The 16665-nt window shown below is 49.9% G+C and overlaps 1 protein-coding gene across 7 annotated transcripts in view; it reads right to left on the reverse strand.

Moving 5' to 3' along the window:
* The window catches only part of Znf423 (zinc finger protein 423), a 317473-nt gene that overhangs the window by 139618 nt on the left and 161190 nt on the right, over positions 1-16665 (reverse strand). The window contains exon 1 of one of the 7 annotated variants that reach the window (XM_005388258.2): positions 16041-16246. The exons of 4 other annotated variants lie outside the window; for them this stretch is intronic. Coding sequence is in view for 1 of the 3 variants with exons in the window: in XM_013516277.1 (XP_013371731.1) it covers positions 6959-6968 (10 nt within the window). In the remaining 2 variants the exon portion in view is untranslated. Of the gene's footprint in view, positions 1-6958; positions 7011-14932; positions 15110-16040; positions 16247-16665 lie in introns of those variants that run through there. 2 more of the 7 variants (XM_013516280.1, XM_013516277.1) reach the window with 2 other exon arrangements.

Raw genomic sequence — 16665 nt, forward strand, 5'->3', positions numbered from 1 at the left:
TTTCTTGAGGGATAGGAGATAGGCAGGCTTCTCTAAAAGCCTGTATAGAAACCAACTTGGAGGTTGTGGTAGCCAAGATAACAATCTCCCCAAAGATGTCTACATCTTAACACTACAACTAAGAATATGTTACATTACATGGAAAAAATGGAATTAAGGTTGCTCATCAGCTGACCTTAAAAATTATCCCAGCTTATCTGGATGGGCCCACTGTGATCCCAAGGGTCCTTCAACGTGGGAAAGGAAGGTAACAGAAGAGTCAGAGTGACGCAATATGAGAAGGACCCTCCCTGCAACTGCTGGTGGTGAAGACAAGGAAAGCACAAGCCAAGGACTGCAGGTGGTCTCTGAAAACTGGGAGGGTGAGGAAATGGATTTTCCCTCAGAAGGGAACACATCCTTCCAAGGATGAGGATTTAAAAAAAAAATGCCTGGACAACCTTGTCCAGGTTAGTAGGAATATGGATGTTAATGACTCTGCTAGGGAAAACTTGGAAGTAAGGAACACATTTGGGAAAACCCAAATCACCTTAGAAAACACCTATATCAACAACAGCAGACTGCTGTGAGAAATGTAGATGTTAAAGGCACTGAAGGCTTATCAGGCATGATGAATATGTTCTTTTGGAAACAGAATGAATGGAGATACTCATCGTATAGCAGCAGAAAGCTTAGTGGGATTTATCCCATAGTCGTGTGGAAAGCAGAACTTAACCTGTATTAAAATTAGGGTATTTAGCTAGATTTCCAAACCAAATGTTGATGGTATGGTCTGATTTCTTCTTATTGCAGTAAAAAGGGGAAAGGCAGATTTAAAAAAAGAACTGTTAAACAAACAGGAACCAAAAACTAATGATTTTGGAAATTCTCAAACTGGAAAAAGACCGCAATTAAGAGACAGACATTCAGAAAAGCATGAATGAGAAAAGGCTTTTCTCTCCAGAGAAAAGGCTGAGGGTGTAACTATACATTTTGCTAAGATCTCAGGAAAATCAATTGAGTCACACAAAAGGTTCTTTAAAAAGATGAAGAGTGTGACTCACAGATCTCTCAGACCAAACCAGAAAACATCTAAGAAATTTGAGGGCATTGCCCTAGTGTCACCTAGGTAGAAGCCAAAGGTAGAAATAGGATTATCTAGAAAATTCCTCTGGAGGAGCCTCTGCTCTATTAGAGCAAATATCCATGACATACACAGGAAACCCACAAGGTTCCTGAAAGTTTTACACCAGTAGAAACAAGGCCAAGTTAGTTGAGAAAAGACAACAGAATATAAGATGAAAGATGTCTGTCAGACTCCCAAAATTCTACAAGCAGGAAACAGGCTAATAAAACTATTCAGCTGCAAACATGTGCTACCTTTGATGAATAAAAAGGATGATTCAGTGGGTGGAAGATGGAGCCCAAGGAGTAGAGCCAGGAGCTCACACTGGAGTAGGATCCCACTCTGGCACTGTACAACCATAGGGAAGTATGTCCCTTTCTTGGTGTTTTCATTTATCTGATGCTTAAGAGGGAGAATGAGATAAATAGGTCTCTAAAAGCCTTTGTAGCTGTAACAGTCTGTGACCAATTAATGGTGTCTGTTCCAGGTACAGAATGAGGAGAGTTGGACCATATGTATCCCAGCTTCCATTATCTCCTAGTTTGTGTGTTTTTTCATTGAGGAGAAATTTGTTGAGCCTGTTTTATACACCTGGTCTTCTGCAGGGTGCAGAAGTTACTCAGGACTCAGGTTTCTACACTGGTGTCTGCCCAACTTCTCTGATGATTAATTACTATCGAAAGGTTACACTCTAGCCCAATTTTTTGCTGCTTTGAAGTATTTTGAAAAGAGAGAAAAAGGGAATCTCTTTAATGGCAGCATCAGGACTGCATCTAGACACTGGTTTTACCTAAAGGGACAGATAAGGACGTGTTGTAAAGGATAAAGGCCGGACTCCTGGGACATCAAAAATTCATCCTGGGAAAAGAAAGGGGTAAGGTAGCTGGAGGTTCTTTGCTCAGAGGTAGGCCAAGTAGCCCCACAGCGGCCACCAGAAGTTAACACGGCCCCATCTGAAATCCTGAATTAGAATTACGCTATGAACAAAAATAACAGCAGCTCAGATTCACCCATCCCTCCTCAGGGAAGCTCTGAGGTCCTTACAGACATGATCTCATCCACATCCCCAGGGAGGGCACAGCCAGGAAAAGCAGGGACCATCTCTGCATTCTGGGGTGAAATCCTTAGGGTGGACACCTTTGGGAGCCCAGGCTGACACATGGAGGTCAGCAGGCCAACGTCAGGAGGGCAAACCCCTCTCACCCTCAGGAGTCACCCTCCTAACTGGCCCTGGCTTGAGAGAAGGATCCCGGCTTCTGTTCCATCTCCAGGGACACCTGGCACAGGGCTTTTGGGAGCCCTCAGACCACCAACAGGCTGCAGGTTGTGGTCAAGCATGTCCTGGCTGGAAAAGCCAGCTCTGGGGTGCTTGCCATGTCAGATGACAGCCAATAGCTGCTATTAACGCCTTTCGTGAACCTTCCAGGGAGCCATAACATCAGCATTAGTTTAAAGAGAAAAGTCAACTGCAGGGGAGACATCAGCCACTGAGGAACAGCAATAGAGAAAAGTATGCACAGACATGGGACTCAACCTCTGCTGCCCCTCATTGGCTGTGTGACCATCAGCATCTTACTGCACCTCTCTGAGGCCCCACTGTTTCATCTGTAGCATGGAAATAATACAAGTGATACCTTACAAAGTGACTGCTGGGTATAAGCTACTAAGGATAAAAGTTAGCTAAAGAAAATGAAGAAAGTTCCTGGAACAACTTACACTACTATCATTATCTTAAATCCTATTATTTGAATGGCATTAAAAACTTTACACAGAATGCAGGATGCAGGGCAGAAGGAAGCTCTGGGAACACGGCTAGTGGGAATGTAAACTAGTACAGGTGCTGTGAAAATCAGTATGGAGATTCCTCAGAAAACTAAACACAGAGATACCAGTTGACCTAGCTATAGCATTCTTCAGTGTATTTCCAAAAGAATTAAAGACAGCATACTATAGTGATTCTTATTTACCCATGTTCATAGCAGCCAATTCAAATAGCTAAACTGTGGAAATGTTATTCAGCCATAAAGAAGAACAAAACCTTGTCATTTAGAGGAAAATGGATGTAACGAGACCATAATGTTAAGAGAAATAAACCCAATTCGGTTAAACATTGCATGCTTTCTCTTACATGAGGAAGCTGGCGGGAAAAGGAGAGATGACAGGAAAGTAGAAGGCAAACTATTAATAATAAGGAAGTGGACCAAAGAGGAAAGGAGGGGGAAGGAGGAGCTGGTAGGGAAGAAAATAATCAAAGTACGTTACATGTGTATACCCACATACCAAATTGAAACCCATTATTTTACATCACCAATATGCATTAACGAAATAAAACATTCAAAAGTTTACCAAGCCCTTTACATCCATTATCCCATTTGACCTCTGTGGCAATTTTGCATGGAGGTCAATCTGTTCCTGCTGTTATCACCCTATTATAACTAAGTCAGGTGCCACACACCAGGGCATGCTGGGATGGAACCCAGCCTCCCACACGGATAAAGTTCCTTTTTCACACTCAGTAGTAGCCGGGTTTGCACAGCAAGTTGTGTCATCACCCCAGAAACAGAAAAGTGGTTAGGTCACATCCTCATAACACAGAGCAGATGGTAAACGGGAAGCCTGGGACAGGACCTCCAGCCCAGGGCCCTTAGCCAGCTGGACAAGGACAAATGATGACCTGGGCAGGTCACAGGTCACCACAGCTGTCCTCTTCCTTGGCTCTCTAGGGACCATTCGGTTATCAGTGATTTCATAAAAGTGACATTTTATAAATCAGGACCTCCAAATGTATTTTTAAATCCACATTTATTCTGGCCTTCCTTGGAGGGGCAGGTGGGAAGCTGGTAGCAGCACAGGCTCTGCATCCAGCACATGGATGATGGGCTGAGCCACATCCATCTCTCCCCAGTAACAGGGACACTCTGCACGTCACAGCCACAGAAGGACTCTCCCCTTCATCCACAAGACCCGGGCCCTGAAAGACATTTGTGTGCATGGTGGCTAGGATGCTGACAGCTGAGATCACACACTCAGCTCCAATACTTCCCAAATGTGTGACGTTAGCAAGTTAATTACCCTCACTCCACTTTACTTGAAGAACACTGCCTCAATTTCCCCCTCCATAGAATGGGGACAATAATAATCTCAACTACTGAGTTGTTCAACAGATAAAATAAGTGAGTACTCATGAAGTGAAAAATGTTCCACGATGTGTACAAACCGTCACTGCTCCTAGCTCCCAGCTCACCAGTGATAAGGTGGTCACAGGGCAGAAAGAAGGAGAAAGCAGGCAGCCAACTGTTTGCGTAGCCATGAGGCAGTGAAGGCTCCTGTTGCCCTGAACCCTGACTGACACCCAAGAGGGTCTAAGCCAGTGGTGGTGAACCTATAGCATGTTGGCTGTTTGTATCACTGAAAGCTCTAAAAGGTCCACCATCACTGACCACCATCACTCCTGCAGAAGTCAGTTTTCATGGCAAAAGTAACCTGACATGACCCACACTGAGGCACAGAAGGCCCTGTCCTTACAATCCCAGGACACCAGAGTTAAAGAATCCCCAAGACCACCTAGCCCAACACACTCGAGACTGCTAGAGAAACCCAGGCACCAGCAGCAGCCATGCAGTGGCTTGAACCAGGGTCTCCAGGATCAAGGCAGAAGGCTAGGCCTGAGGCTCGGACTCCCAGAACACGCTTGCCCAGCACTCACAGGGGCTGCCAGACACACAGGAGGAGGAAGAAGCATCTGCCTTTCCCCTTGAAGCTTCTGACCTCGCAGAACACACAGCCTGCCAGGCAGCTCCATCCCTTAGACAAATTTACTTAGCACTGATATTGCAAATGCAGTTGAGCTCGAGTTTTATTGCAGAAATTAAACAGACTAGGAAATAAAAAAATAAAAAAAGCCAGCACTCATCAACTCACTCGAGAGCTGGCTGTGATCAAACTTGCTAAAGAGGAGCATCACGATCAACTCCTGCCAGTAGGAAGCCCCCCCTACTCTGCCTGCCGCCGCATACTCCCCAAAGATTGGGCACCTGCACCTGCGGGGCTCTGAAGTTCCTCCCATCGGCCTCCTGATGTGGGTGCCCCATCTGACCCCCCTGCCCCCCCACCCTTTCACAAGGAGCTGGCGCCCCGAAAAGTCTACTCTGTGAGCTTCACAAAGGGCCACCATCACCAAGGGCCGGCGCAAAGGGCACTCACTCAACTCAAGAGAAAGCAGAATGCTTTGGGGTTGAATCACTGTTTTTCTTCACTCCCTTTGGAGATCTGCAGAGCCCGCATTCGGCCGCGCTCGTGGACCTGGGACTGGAAACAGCTGCGCTCTAATTACATGTAAAGTGTACCAAAACATCCCTTTTATCACAGGCTGGAAATCTGTTAGCATCTGTCTCTCCTTTGTTTCTTCCACAAGATACAAGCTTGTTTCTACATTTTTCTCACCTGTAGCGGTGATTAAAATTCATTATAAATGAAAGGAGTGAACAGAGAAACAAGTTCCTCTGTGTACCGTTCTAAACTCAAATTAGAAACAGCTGTTTGCTAATTCATGCAGCGATGTTTTGTCGTGCTCTGTGAATCAATAATAACTCACCCTATTGCTGCAGAAATTTTTGGATAATCCATATATTTAACGCGGCGTTGGATTCTCCAGGCAAGGCTGCATCGTTGGAAGCCCCAACCGGGCTGAGACAGGGTGGGAGGGGATTGACACTCGGCAGCCTGAAGAGCCCCACACCGTCCCGTAGAGAACCCTAAACTCAGAGCCACCCTGCGTCTCTCTTGCTATACTGGCAGGACCAGGAGGAACCCCTGAAATTGTCTGCTCATCAATTTTCCTCCTCCGGAACCACCAAAAAAAATTTTTTTTTCAACTCTGATTAAACACAAACCACACACATCCTCCAGCCGCCGGAGGGAACAGCAAAATTAAAAGTCTAATTGGTACCCGGAACAATTTAAAACTATTAAGTATAGGTGAAGCTTTTCTGTGAGAAAATAATCCTCTGATTGGGATTAGGCGCGTTTGGAGTGTGTGCGCTTCCCATGCACGCGTCTGGCTGCAGAAGTTGAAGCTGCAGTCTGGAGTACTCGGTGGCTGTGGGAAGTGTTTGCACTTGCCCTTTGCCAGCTGCAGGGACACAGGCACGTGGTGTCCAGAGCTGTGTCCCCACCTAGGCTTCCCCGGGGAGCAGATGTTCTTTCTCTTTTTCAGGAAAGGAGATGGGCAACACATTTGGAAGTCTGTGCTCATCACTGTGACCCACCAAACCTGCTCTGTCGTGGATAACGTGCACCAGCCTTAAAGACACTGCCTCCAAGAAGGCTACCCTGACCCCCCCGCCACCATCTGTAGCCCTCCCTGACTTCAGCCTGTTTATACATGAATGCTGAAGGTGCCTCTGTGTGGCCTGCAGCCTTTTGGGTCTGGGATATGGTCACACTGAGCCTTCTCTGTGGTCAGCCCGGTGGCAGTCAAGCTTTTCATAAGCTTTATCTGTGAGGATTAAATCCTCACCTTCATCCTACACGGTGACCACCGTGACTAATTCCTCCTAGTTTAGAGATCTAACATGGGATACTCCAGGGCCCCAAGTCCCATGACGGCTGTCTGAAATGAGTCTGTATTTCTCCAAAAGGCCATCAAGGCTAACCATGGTGGTCAGAGAGGTAGTCAAGCAGGCCCCACTTGTCCAGCCTCAGAGTCTGCTTCAGGCTATGTTCACCAAGGCCCCCTCCACCTCGTGGTCCTCTGCCCACACCTAACCCAGCTCTGCCCACCTCCTGAGCATCTGAATGTGTATGGGGGGGTCTCCTGCAGGGCTGAGAGGCACGCCCTCATCTTCTCCTTACTAGTGTTCATCTGGGCCTTCAGGGAGTGGCCATCAGTGTATCCCGGGGTCCACAGGGTGCAGCTCCAGGTGGACTCCTGCTCATCTGGGGGGCTGCAGAGAGGGAGACTTTCCCAGGGAAGGCCAGAGGGTGCTGGGCAGCTCCAGTCCTGGACAGAATCAGTAAGCACAGCAAGGTGTCATCTTGGGAAGGAAGAAGTGCTGTAAATAGGCTTCAAAGATGAACTAAGATCTCCCCAGACCAGGTCTACCCACCATGGCCAGAACCCATGATGACTCCGGTAATGCTGATGCTGGCAACATGGTGCCCCCTCATTCTCCTTGCAGTCTTCAGATGAGGCCAAGGGCAAAGGCTCCACTTGGTCCTATCTTTATCTCCTCTCTAACATTTCAACAAATGACAGCAGGCTCGGCATTTTCACAGTGCTTCCGTCTTCAGTGACATGAGCACGGAGTTTTCTTTTTCATTTTCTTTTAAGATTTCTGTCAACTTACAGCAAATGGCACTAGTTTTCCATTTACAGAGTGAAATACATTAATTACCTTAAGCACAAAACAGAAACAGACTTAATGGATGGAGTACTACTCTGCCATGAAGGATAAATTTGAGACGTTTGTAGGAAAACAGATACACCTTGATACCCTGGTGTTAAGTAAAATAAATCAGGCACGCAAGCTTGAACACTTCATGGTTTTTCTTGCATAGGAATTCCAAAGAATAAATAATTTAAAGAGCAAAATAAAGGATACCAGAAATCAGGGAGCTAGGTCTTTTGCAAATGGGAAAGAGAGCTAGAGGTGGAGGGAGAGAGAGGGAGGGAAGGGAAAGTAAAAAGAATTAGGATGTGTTATGTACACGTGCCAGCTCCCCACAATGAATGTAATCACTGTGTGCTGGGAACATTTACTACAGTAATACAAATATTACCAAAAATTGGGGGCAGACTTAAAGAGAAATACTTGGTGCGTCGCAGCACCAGTGATACTGGAGTGTTACTGAACTCCCAGCCAAATGCACAAACGACCAGTGACTGGGCCCAGCCGCTAGCAGAGGCAGGAGCCTTTCGGGAGGATGGGTGGAGTGGAGTTTGAGAACAGATGCTTCCGAAGCACTGAGATCAGCTATGGGAGAGGCAGCATGGAGGGGCAATGCGAGCCCCTCACTGAGAGCTTGAATACCAAGCAGAGGAGCCCGGAAACTGCTCTACAGGACGTGGGGAGCCATCATCATTGTCCGAGTGACTGATTAGCTCAGATGGGCACAGGTAGGGTCTGGAACCCCAGCCCAGTGCCCTTTCCAGATCTCCCACGGCTCCAGTGTAACCAATGAAAGCCCCAGAAACAATCTCCAGCCTGTAAGCAGAACCCTCGTCAAGGAATGCTGGGCCAGTCACCCCAGTGCCCAGAGACCTGAGCTGCCAAGGTCCAAGGCCCATGGATAAAAAGACTTGCACAGTCAACAGGGGGTCCTGGCCACAGGAGGCTTAGTGCTTGGTCACTGTGGATGGTGGACACATTCGCACTCCCCCAATGACCCCTTCTGGGGCACCAAGTGAGGGGGTTGCACCTGCCCTCAGCGAGCCCAGCCCAGCTGGTTTTCCTCTAGGGTTGGAATGAAGTACCATGTGCCTGTGTGGGTAAAGGAGCTGTGGTGGTCTGCAACACACGTCCTGGACCCAGGAGTCGTGGTGCAGGAACTCTCGCTCAGAAGGGAAGGCAGAAGCTAGAAAGCCCAAGCAGCAGAGTCTATCACGCAGTCACTCTAGGTTGAGTCTGATCTCTGAAACTCTTCTTCAAATCTCTACGCCTTTCCCTGGCAGAACTCATGTGCTTGAAACCTGAATGCACGAGATGACCCTGGTGGTATTTCTGTTCGCTGATCCAGGGCAAGTCCCAACTCTCCAAATGCGGAAACTTCCTCTCCGCTCCCACCACCACCTCTGGCTAACTGGGGACTGATCACCAAAGGTCTTCTGACTTCACACTCTGATAAATCCTCCTGACAGCAGAGCATGTAGAGCAGGATCAGGAGAGGTGCAGGTGAGCACACCCCCAGCCGTATTCTCTCCCTCACAGTGCCCAATCTGGGGGTTTCCCAAGGTCTTGCAGGGCAAGCAGCCAGGCTGGGTCCCTGGTCAGGACACAGTCTTCCCCAGCCTTCCATGACAGTCCTGGGTACCCAGGAAGCTTGTGTCAGGATGTCACTATGAGCCTAGCCCAGCTCTTCCAGGAGCACACACGCAAGACAGTTCCAGTTGTGGCCCTGGGCGCTGTAGGGACACACTTATCCTCAGAGGTACCCTGGGCCCTTTCTCAGCAGCCCTCCACCCTCGGGCCTTGCCCCCAGTCCCTAGAGACCACTGCCAGCTCTCTGAGCTCACGTGGCTCACAGCAGGTGCAGGGGGAGGTCACAGGCAGGACACCTGAGCGGGGCCTGCGCCAGGGGCTCCACAGCTCTGAGCTCCCCAGGGAGGAGAGCAAAATCAGCACTCACCCACACCACAGCGCCTCCCTCATCCCCTCCTGGTCTGGCTGGGGCCAGACAGAATGAACCCACCCCCCCAGATGGCCGAGGGCCTCTCAGAGTCTGTCATTCCCTGGACCATCACTGAACCAGAACCTCAGCAGTTCTATGGCCACGGGAAAGCCCTGGGGCCTGGCTTCCTCGCCTCTTGTACAAAACACAGCTGGTTTATGTGACTTTCTTACTGGAGATGTGGACACAGGAAGTGCTTGATACAAATCAAGAATGAGCAAGCAAAGGAACAGACAACCACGCTGGAATTACAGGGGCTGGGGATGTGGCCCAGCGGCCAAGCACTTGCCTAGTGGATGTCAGACCCTCGTTTCCATTCTCCAGAAAGGAGTAAATAAAGAAGAAAATTTTGGATTATAATTTTCACAAAACCCAGTATCAGTGAAAGCCGCTTGATGTGTCTAACCTAGTACTCAGGGCTTAGAGATGACACTAAAGAATATATTATATTGTGTCATATATTATACATATACACCAAGGATATTTATTTTATGCCATATATTTGTTTTGGTGTTTGCTCCACATTCTGCATGCCATACCATTTTAATATTCACAACAGTCTAACAAATTATCATCACCAACTCCACTTTACTGATGAGAAGACTGAAGTGTATAAAGTTTAATGTGTTCAGCCTCTTACAGGTCAGAACTGGGGCCTCTGAATGTGGGGCTGAGTGCATTCTGAGTCTGTGCTCCAAACCACGCTAGGGCAGATATATGCACATCCTCCAGGTCCCCAGAAGGAGGCTGCGTGACCCCTGCTCAGGGCCAGAGCTTTCTCCCAAGGAGCTGGCTTCACGCCAAGCTTGGCTGGCCATCCACCCAGGAGACCTGCACAAAGGTCTGGAGTGTGTTGGTGTTGAGGAACATGCCCTGGGGACAGTGGGTCACATTTCAAGGACAAGGTGCACCCACTGCCTGACCTCAAATCACAGAGCTACTGCTTTGTAGCTCAGAGAAATCCCATCTGAGATCCAGCTCAGCCCCAAGCATCTGGAAGAACTAAGGAATCCCCAAAACACTCCTCAGCACCTTTCAGTAACTCCGTGAGACAGTCATGAGTTTGGGCTCATTTTAGAGAAGAAAATGCTGGGGACACAAAAACCAAGGACATACACAATGGGACCCTGTCTGAAAAAGCCAAAGGAAAAAAAATGCTAAGGCCTAACAATGCTACCTACTTGAGTGTAGCCCTGAATGTGGTAACAATGCAATCACACTATGTTTTTGCTACTTAAAATTGGGTTATGCATCCCTAAAAGAGGCCTAGAAAGCCCTGCTCTGGCCCGGCTTTTGGTTTGTTCTCTCCCCTCCAGGCTGTGGGTACCTTACTAGCCAGTGCACCTGGCATCAGCCCTGGCCAGAGGCAGACAGGAGAGAAGGGGCTGGGGCCGCAGCGAGGAGGGGTACAAGCAGGAAGGAAGGCGCCCTTGGGCCCTCGAGGATGTGCTGGTGCCAATGTACAGCCATGTAGGAGCCGCTCACTCTCTATACTCAGTCAATTTACAATTCAGTAGAGAAAATTTCCATTTTCCCCTAGATTTTCATGTTTCCTCCTCCAGAAAAATTGCCATTGTAGGCTCTGTTGCTGAACAGTGGGGCCTCCAAGACTGAAGGCCACCCCAGCCCTGCCCACGGTACAGTGGAGATGGAAGCACCATGCCAAGCTGGGGGAGGCTCTGGGTTCAGGGGCAGCAGCCTGGCCAGGACCACAGTGAGAAAGAGGAGGCCATGTCGCTTGGCTGGCATGTCAGGTCATGCCATCTGCATTCCTCTGACTCAGTTTCCAACTGTGGGGCATGGCACCTAAAGTTCCAGACCTTGAGGCTATGGCTGTGAAACCCTGGCATCTTCCTTGCATTGCCTGTTGTCCCTTCTCTAGGACCCTATCCCACCCCACGTGCCTTATCTCTCCAGTCTGAGTCCAAAGGGCCATCACCTTCTTACACTGTAACCAGGACCATATCTCTGCCCACACTGTACCTGCACTCACATATGAACTTGAAAACTATCATTACCATAAACTACATTTGCTGAGCACTTACTTTATGCCAAACCTTTTACAATGTGTATTTATTTAAATACTTGTATTGCTAGTCAGCCTGAAATGGCTTCCTTGTTTTAATGCATTGAAACAACACAGAATCCTTCTGCTGGACATATTTTACCAATGAGGAAACTGAGGCTCAGATAGTAGAAAGAGATTTTGGGACAGTCAAGCTAACTACCGATTGTGTGTATGGGGACAGTAAGGACCCCAAAGTATGAAGGTGGGGGGTACCTGCCCCAAGACAAAGTCCAGCAGAACCCTGAGGCCCTGTCCCTTCCTGCCTGTACCCCTCCTCCCTAAGGCCCAGCCCACTTCCCTCCTCTAGCCAGGAGTGGTGCTTGGGATGCAGTGGCTACTAAGGCATCCACAGCCTGGAGGACAGAGGAGAACAAATCAAAAGCAGGGCTGGAGCAGGGCTTCCTATGGGATTCCTAGGCCTCTTCTAGGGAAACACACAGTCTAATTTTGCATAAAATTTTAGCATCACAGTGTTTATGGGACCCCCCCCAACATACATACTCCCACAAGAACAGGCTGGATAGAATGACATTATGAAAGCAAGTAAACAAAAAGACACCCCACTGGTGGAAACAGATCACCCAGGATCCTGAACATCATGTGTGGAGGCTGTGCACGCCCACCTTGTAAGTACTGGCACCTCCTCCCAGGTAGACTGGGGACGGAAAAACCATCCTTAGCCTAAGTCAGGCAAACAACATCCCCTGGGGTGGTGCTGGCTCCCCAGCCTACCATGGCCAGCTCTTCTGTCCCTAGCTGGCTACCAGCTTATGGCAGTCCCTGGCTCGGAGGAGACTTTGCTGGGTCAAACACTGATGGGTGCCCACTGGGCCATCAGGTGCAGGGCCATGAATGACCTGCACATTACACAACCCTCTGTTCAGCACTGCATCTACACCACGCTTCACTTAGACTTTCTCACCTTCTCCTAAGAACTCTTCACAGGCGTTCTTGGCTTTGAACTGCCTGAAAACAATTTGCATAGACTGAAGTTTTGGAGCCAAGGAAACCCACAGGTGTCTAGCTTTAACTGTTTGATGGACAGGTGGGCGGGTGCATAGATGATAGAATATTTAAGTCCTCGACACACTCCAAAGAATGCATTCAACAATTTGCATGAATGAATGAAGGAATGAATGAACAAACAAATGAAACTAACCACAAAGAAGAGACAAAAAGCCACTTGAGGGGTGCCCTGGAAGATGAAAGCCTAGATGTCACAGGATGTGGGGAGGGAGAGGGCTGAGGAGTAAAGGACATTGGCCACTCTCCTTGACTGCCTAGGCCCAGTGTGGCTGCCCCTGGCAGGGCCCCCATGCACTATGGCTGCATGCAATTAGTGCAGTCTTCAGTGAAATCTGCATTTGTCATTTCTCTATTTGAAAGAATCTCTTGGTATGAGAAATAGCAAGGGTATGTGCGGGGGGGTTGGGGGCTTGGATAGAGGCAGAAGGACACACCAGTTCCCTGGTCTCACCCTGACTCCCTACAGAAATGGCATTGAAACAAAGGTGACAGAGGGGGCTTTGTTCAGACAGAGAGAGAAAACACAGATTTAATAAGATAATAAGTTAAGACTCCCTGCTCTTAAAGACACAGACTCAACAATGACCTGGGGTTGGGGACCTGATTAAAATCCCCCTCAGCTGGATGCCTCCCTGCTCAAAACACAATGGAGGGTCAGGGTATGTGAATCTGAGTGTTTGTGTGTGTGTGTGTGTGTGTGTGTGTGTGTGTGTACACACACACATGACCACACACTTCTACACACATGTATGTGTGTTTTCCCACTAGGACCTTCCAAAACTCCCCAGGAAACTCCTGACTTACTAATCAGCACCCATAAACTCTCTGCATGAAACATGCAGCACCCTGGCAAGGTTTTCAGGGAGAAAGGCCAGTCTAGGGCAAGTGGGTGTCACCACTGCCCAACCAGGGTTTCTGCCCTCTTGCCAAAGGACCAACAGTAAAATGAGGGCCATGGTGTGTCCAATGCTTCGTAGGATGCAGTTTACATCCATTCATCCCATCAGTCACCCATCATTGTTCAGGTATTTACAGGGCACCTACTCTGCACAGGGCTATAGTACTAGCAATGGGGAAGGAACACACCAGCAAAGTCCTGCCCCATAGGGCTGCATTCTAGAACATCAAGATCAGACGCATGAAGCCAGAGAGCCTGGGTTCGAATCTCAGCTCCACTGCTGGCTAGCTATGTGAAGTAGGATATATTACTGAATTTCCAAAGCCTCACCAAAATGAAAATAGGCAGAGAATGCCTCCTGCCTGCCAGTCATGGTGAGGATTAAATCAGATTATCCAGGTTAAGCACTCTGGCCCAGCACCTGACACACAGGAAATGCTCAATGAACACATCACTGTGTGCCGTTTCCAGATCAGTGGGAACCAAAGTGAGACTGCTACGGGCTCATCCCTGGGCTCTGTCTCTGGTGACACATCCCTAGTCCCAGTTACCCTTCCCAGGAGCATCTCAACTCTGCCACCAGCTTATGCCACTCTAGCTCCTGCTGTATAAGAAAGAAAGCTGGCCCAAGCACCTTAACTCTGTACCCTAACATAGCACCCCAACTTAGAAGAACACCACAAGGGATCAGCCCACTCTCCACCACCAGCTACTCAAATCCCATCCCCCCACAGTGAGGTTTGGTCCTTTCCAATGATGGGTAAGTCATTTCTTTCTGAGCTATCTTAGCTTGCAAGAAAAAATGATGCTATCAAGAGCCCTAAGGGAGTGACCCTGCTCACTTCTTAGGGCAGAAATAACAGATCTTTGATTCCAATCACCCCCAGAGAGGAAAGACATGTAGTGAGTCACCTGTTACCTGGCAGCCATTTTTAAAAATGACATTGCAGTTTACAGTCATTTATTCCTTTCACGCAAATTAGTAACTGCCCACTCTACTAGCCCTGCCCCATGCTCTGGGGACAGGGTACCAACACAAGAAGCCCTTGTCTACAGAGAGGTTACAGTGCAATGAGAGGATACAAAACCCTCCTGCCTTAGCAAGCTGTAAATTAACAAGTAATAAGTCGTGGCACAGAGATATAAGAAGCAGAAAGAGGGTGGAGAATGAAGTGCGACCCTGGACAAGTGACAAGGTGACACTTGAGTAGATATCTAAACTCTGCAAGGAAGAAGCCCAGGCAGGATCTGGGGGAAGAGCATTCCAGGCAGGGGACCAGCCGGAGCAGACACCCTGGAGCTGGAGCCAGCATTTACACAGTCACATTTTCTGAAATGGCCACGTGGTGCTCAGATGGAAGCTCCCGTCCCGCCTTCAGAAAGCACAGGCCAAGCTGTGACCCCAAATCCCATGGGGACCCAAAATCCAAGCCCAGCACCGACTCACTGTGTGACCTGACGCGGCTCTCCCAACCTCTCTGGTCTTAGTTTCCTCAGCACCTCATCAGGGATGAGCATCGTCCAAGCAGGCACTGGCAGGGGAGGGAGGACCCTTGGGTCCTCTGAATGTGCTGCTCTGTGCAAGACGCACCCACCGTTCCTCTCTACCCCATGGTGCCATTCTTACGCTTGTGCCAGCAACGCTACGCAGGATTGGTACTCCTGCCAAAATAGCTATTAACCCAGTAGCCAATAATAACACGTTATCCTATCAATTTGCTTCTGAAACGCTGTGTAATTGCAGAACCCAAGTTTGCCATCTCGGTAGCCTGGTTACGACAGAAACAGAAAGAAGCTCCCCAGTTCCTCTCCAAGGAGAACAAGTGGCTTTCCGCTCCCCCACCGCACCTCCAGCCTAGCCCCGCCAGGTCCATCAGGAATCACAGTCTAGAGGCCGGCCTCCCTGTCCCCTTGGTATGCCACTTCTCTGACCATGGAGGGGACCAATGCCTAGGACGTGATGGCTTTGCGAGTGCTAAGGTCAGGTCCAGAAGCCAGCACTCAGGCGGCCTCCCTGCTGGCCAGGAACCACAGTGCAGGAAGTAGGACAGACGTCAAGGGTGAAGGAAGGGACAGGAGGCTCAGGAGTGTGTGGGAACCAAGGGGCTTGGGGTCAAGCTACACTCAGAGGCTCCCCAGCCTGTGGGGCACACAGGCCATGAGGGGTGCGAGCCAGGGACCCTCACAAGAAATGGGCCAGAGGCCAATGGAAGGCGGGGAGGGGTGGCAGGGAGAAAAGGAAGGGCAGAAACGGGAGAGGGCCAGACGCAGAAGGCCTGTCCCATTCCCATGCCACAAGGCCAGCAGACACAGGCCTGACACCCAGGCACCAGTGCCACCCAGGCAGCCCAACCCCTCGCTTCTCCTCTCTCCTTCCAGGAAACCCGTTTCCTTCCTTCTGGATCTGCTACACTCTGAGCAAACATTCCACTCTCAGCGAGCCGGGAGCCTCTGAGGGACTCCTGGCGTTCCAGTGCAGACACCAGGCTGTTTTACGCATTCTTCCCCCTTTCCAGCATGGCCAACCCCTCACCACCTCCCCGCCCTCCTCTTACCTCTCCCCCTGCTCACAGGGGCGCCCCGGGGCAGGCTGGCTGATGCCAAGAGGGCTGGAACTTGAGCCCGTGTTCCCTGCGCCTGCAGCGGGACCGGCGAGGGCTGGAGAGGAGTTTCCCACTGGCCCACGGGTGACCTCAGCCACAGGACGCATCTCCACCCGCCCCTCCTCACTGGCCAGGGAAGGATGGGCTGAGGGTGTGCTTCTCCCGCTGCGGCGTTTGGCGGGGAACCCAGCTAGTGGGGAGAGGAAGGGCCTCAGGGAGGGAGGGGAAGCAGATGGGAAGGGAGAACACAGAGGAGGGCCCAGTCTCGGGCCTTTTGGCCAGATGTTGACCCAGCTGAGGGCCCCAGGGGTACCCAGGAAGTCTGGCCTCCCCTTGCCAGCCACAGACTCCAGAGACGGACTCTGGGGCTAAAGGGAGGGCTGCAGAGTGAAATGGCAAAGGGCTCCTGATTACTGCTCCACGGGCCTGCACAGGGTGGGGGACAGCCCCCTGAGGCCCCTGGGTGTGGTGGGTGGGGTGCTGTCTGCGGGAAACAGATCTCAGCAAATGGGAACCAGGCCTCGGAAACCACTGGCCGAAGGCCTGCCTGGCTCCAGGGAAAGCCTGCTGCTCCACC

This window comes from Chinchilla lanigera, unplaced genomic scaffold (assembly GCF_000276665.1).
Source record: "Chinchilla lanigera isolate Chin_1 unplaced genomic scaffold, ChiLan1.0 scaffold00032, whole genome shotgun sequence".
Classification (NCBI taxonomy): Eukaryota; Metazoa; Chordata; class Mammalia; order Rodentia; family Chinchillidae; genus Chinchilla; species Chinchilla lanigera.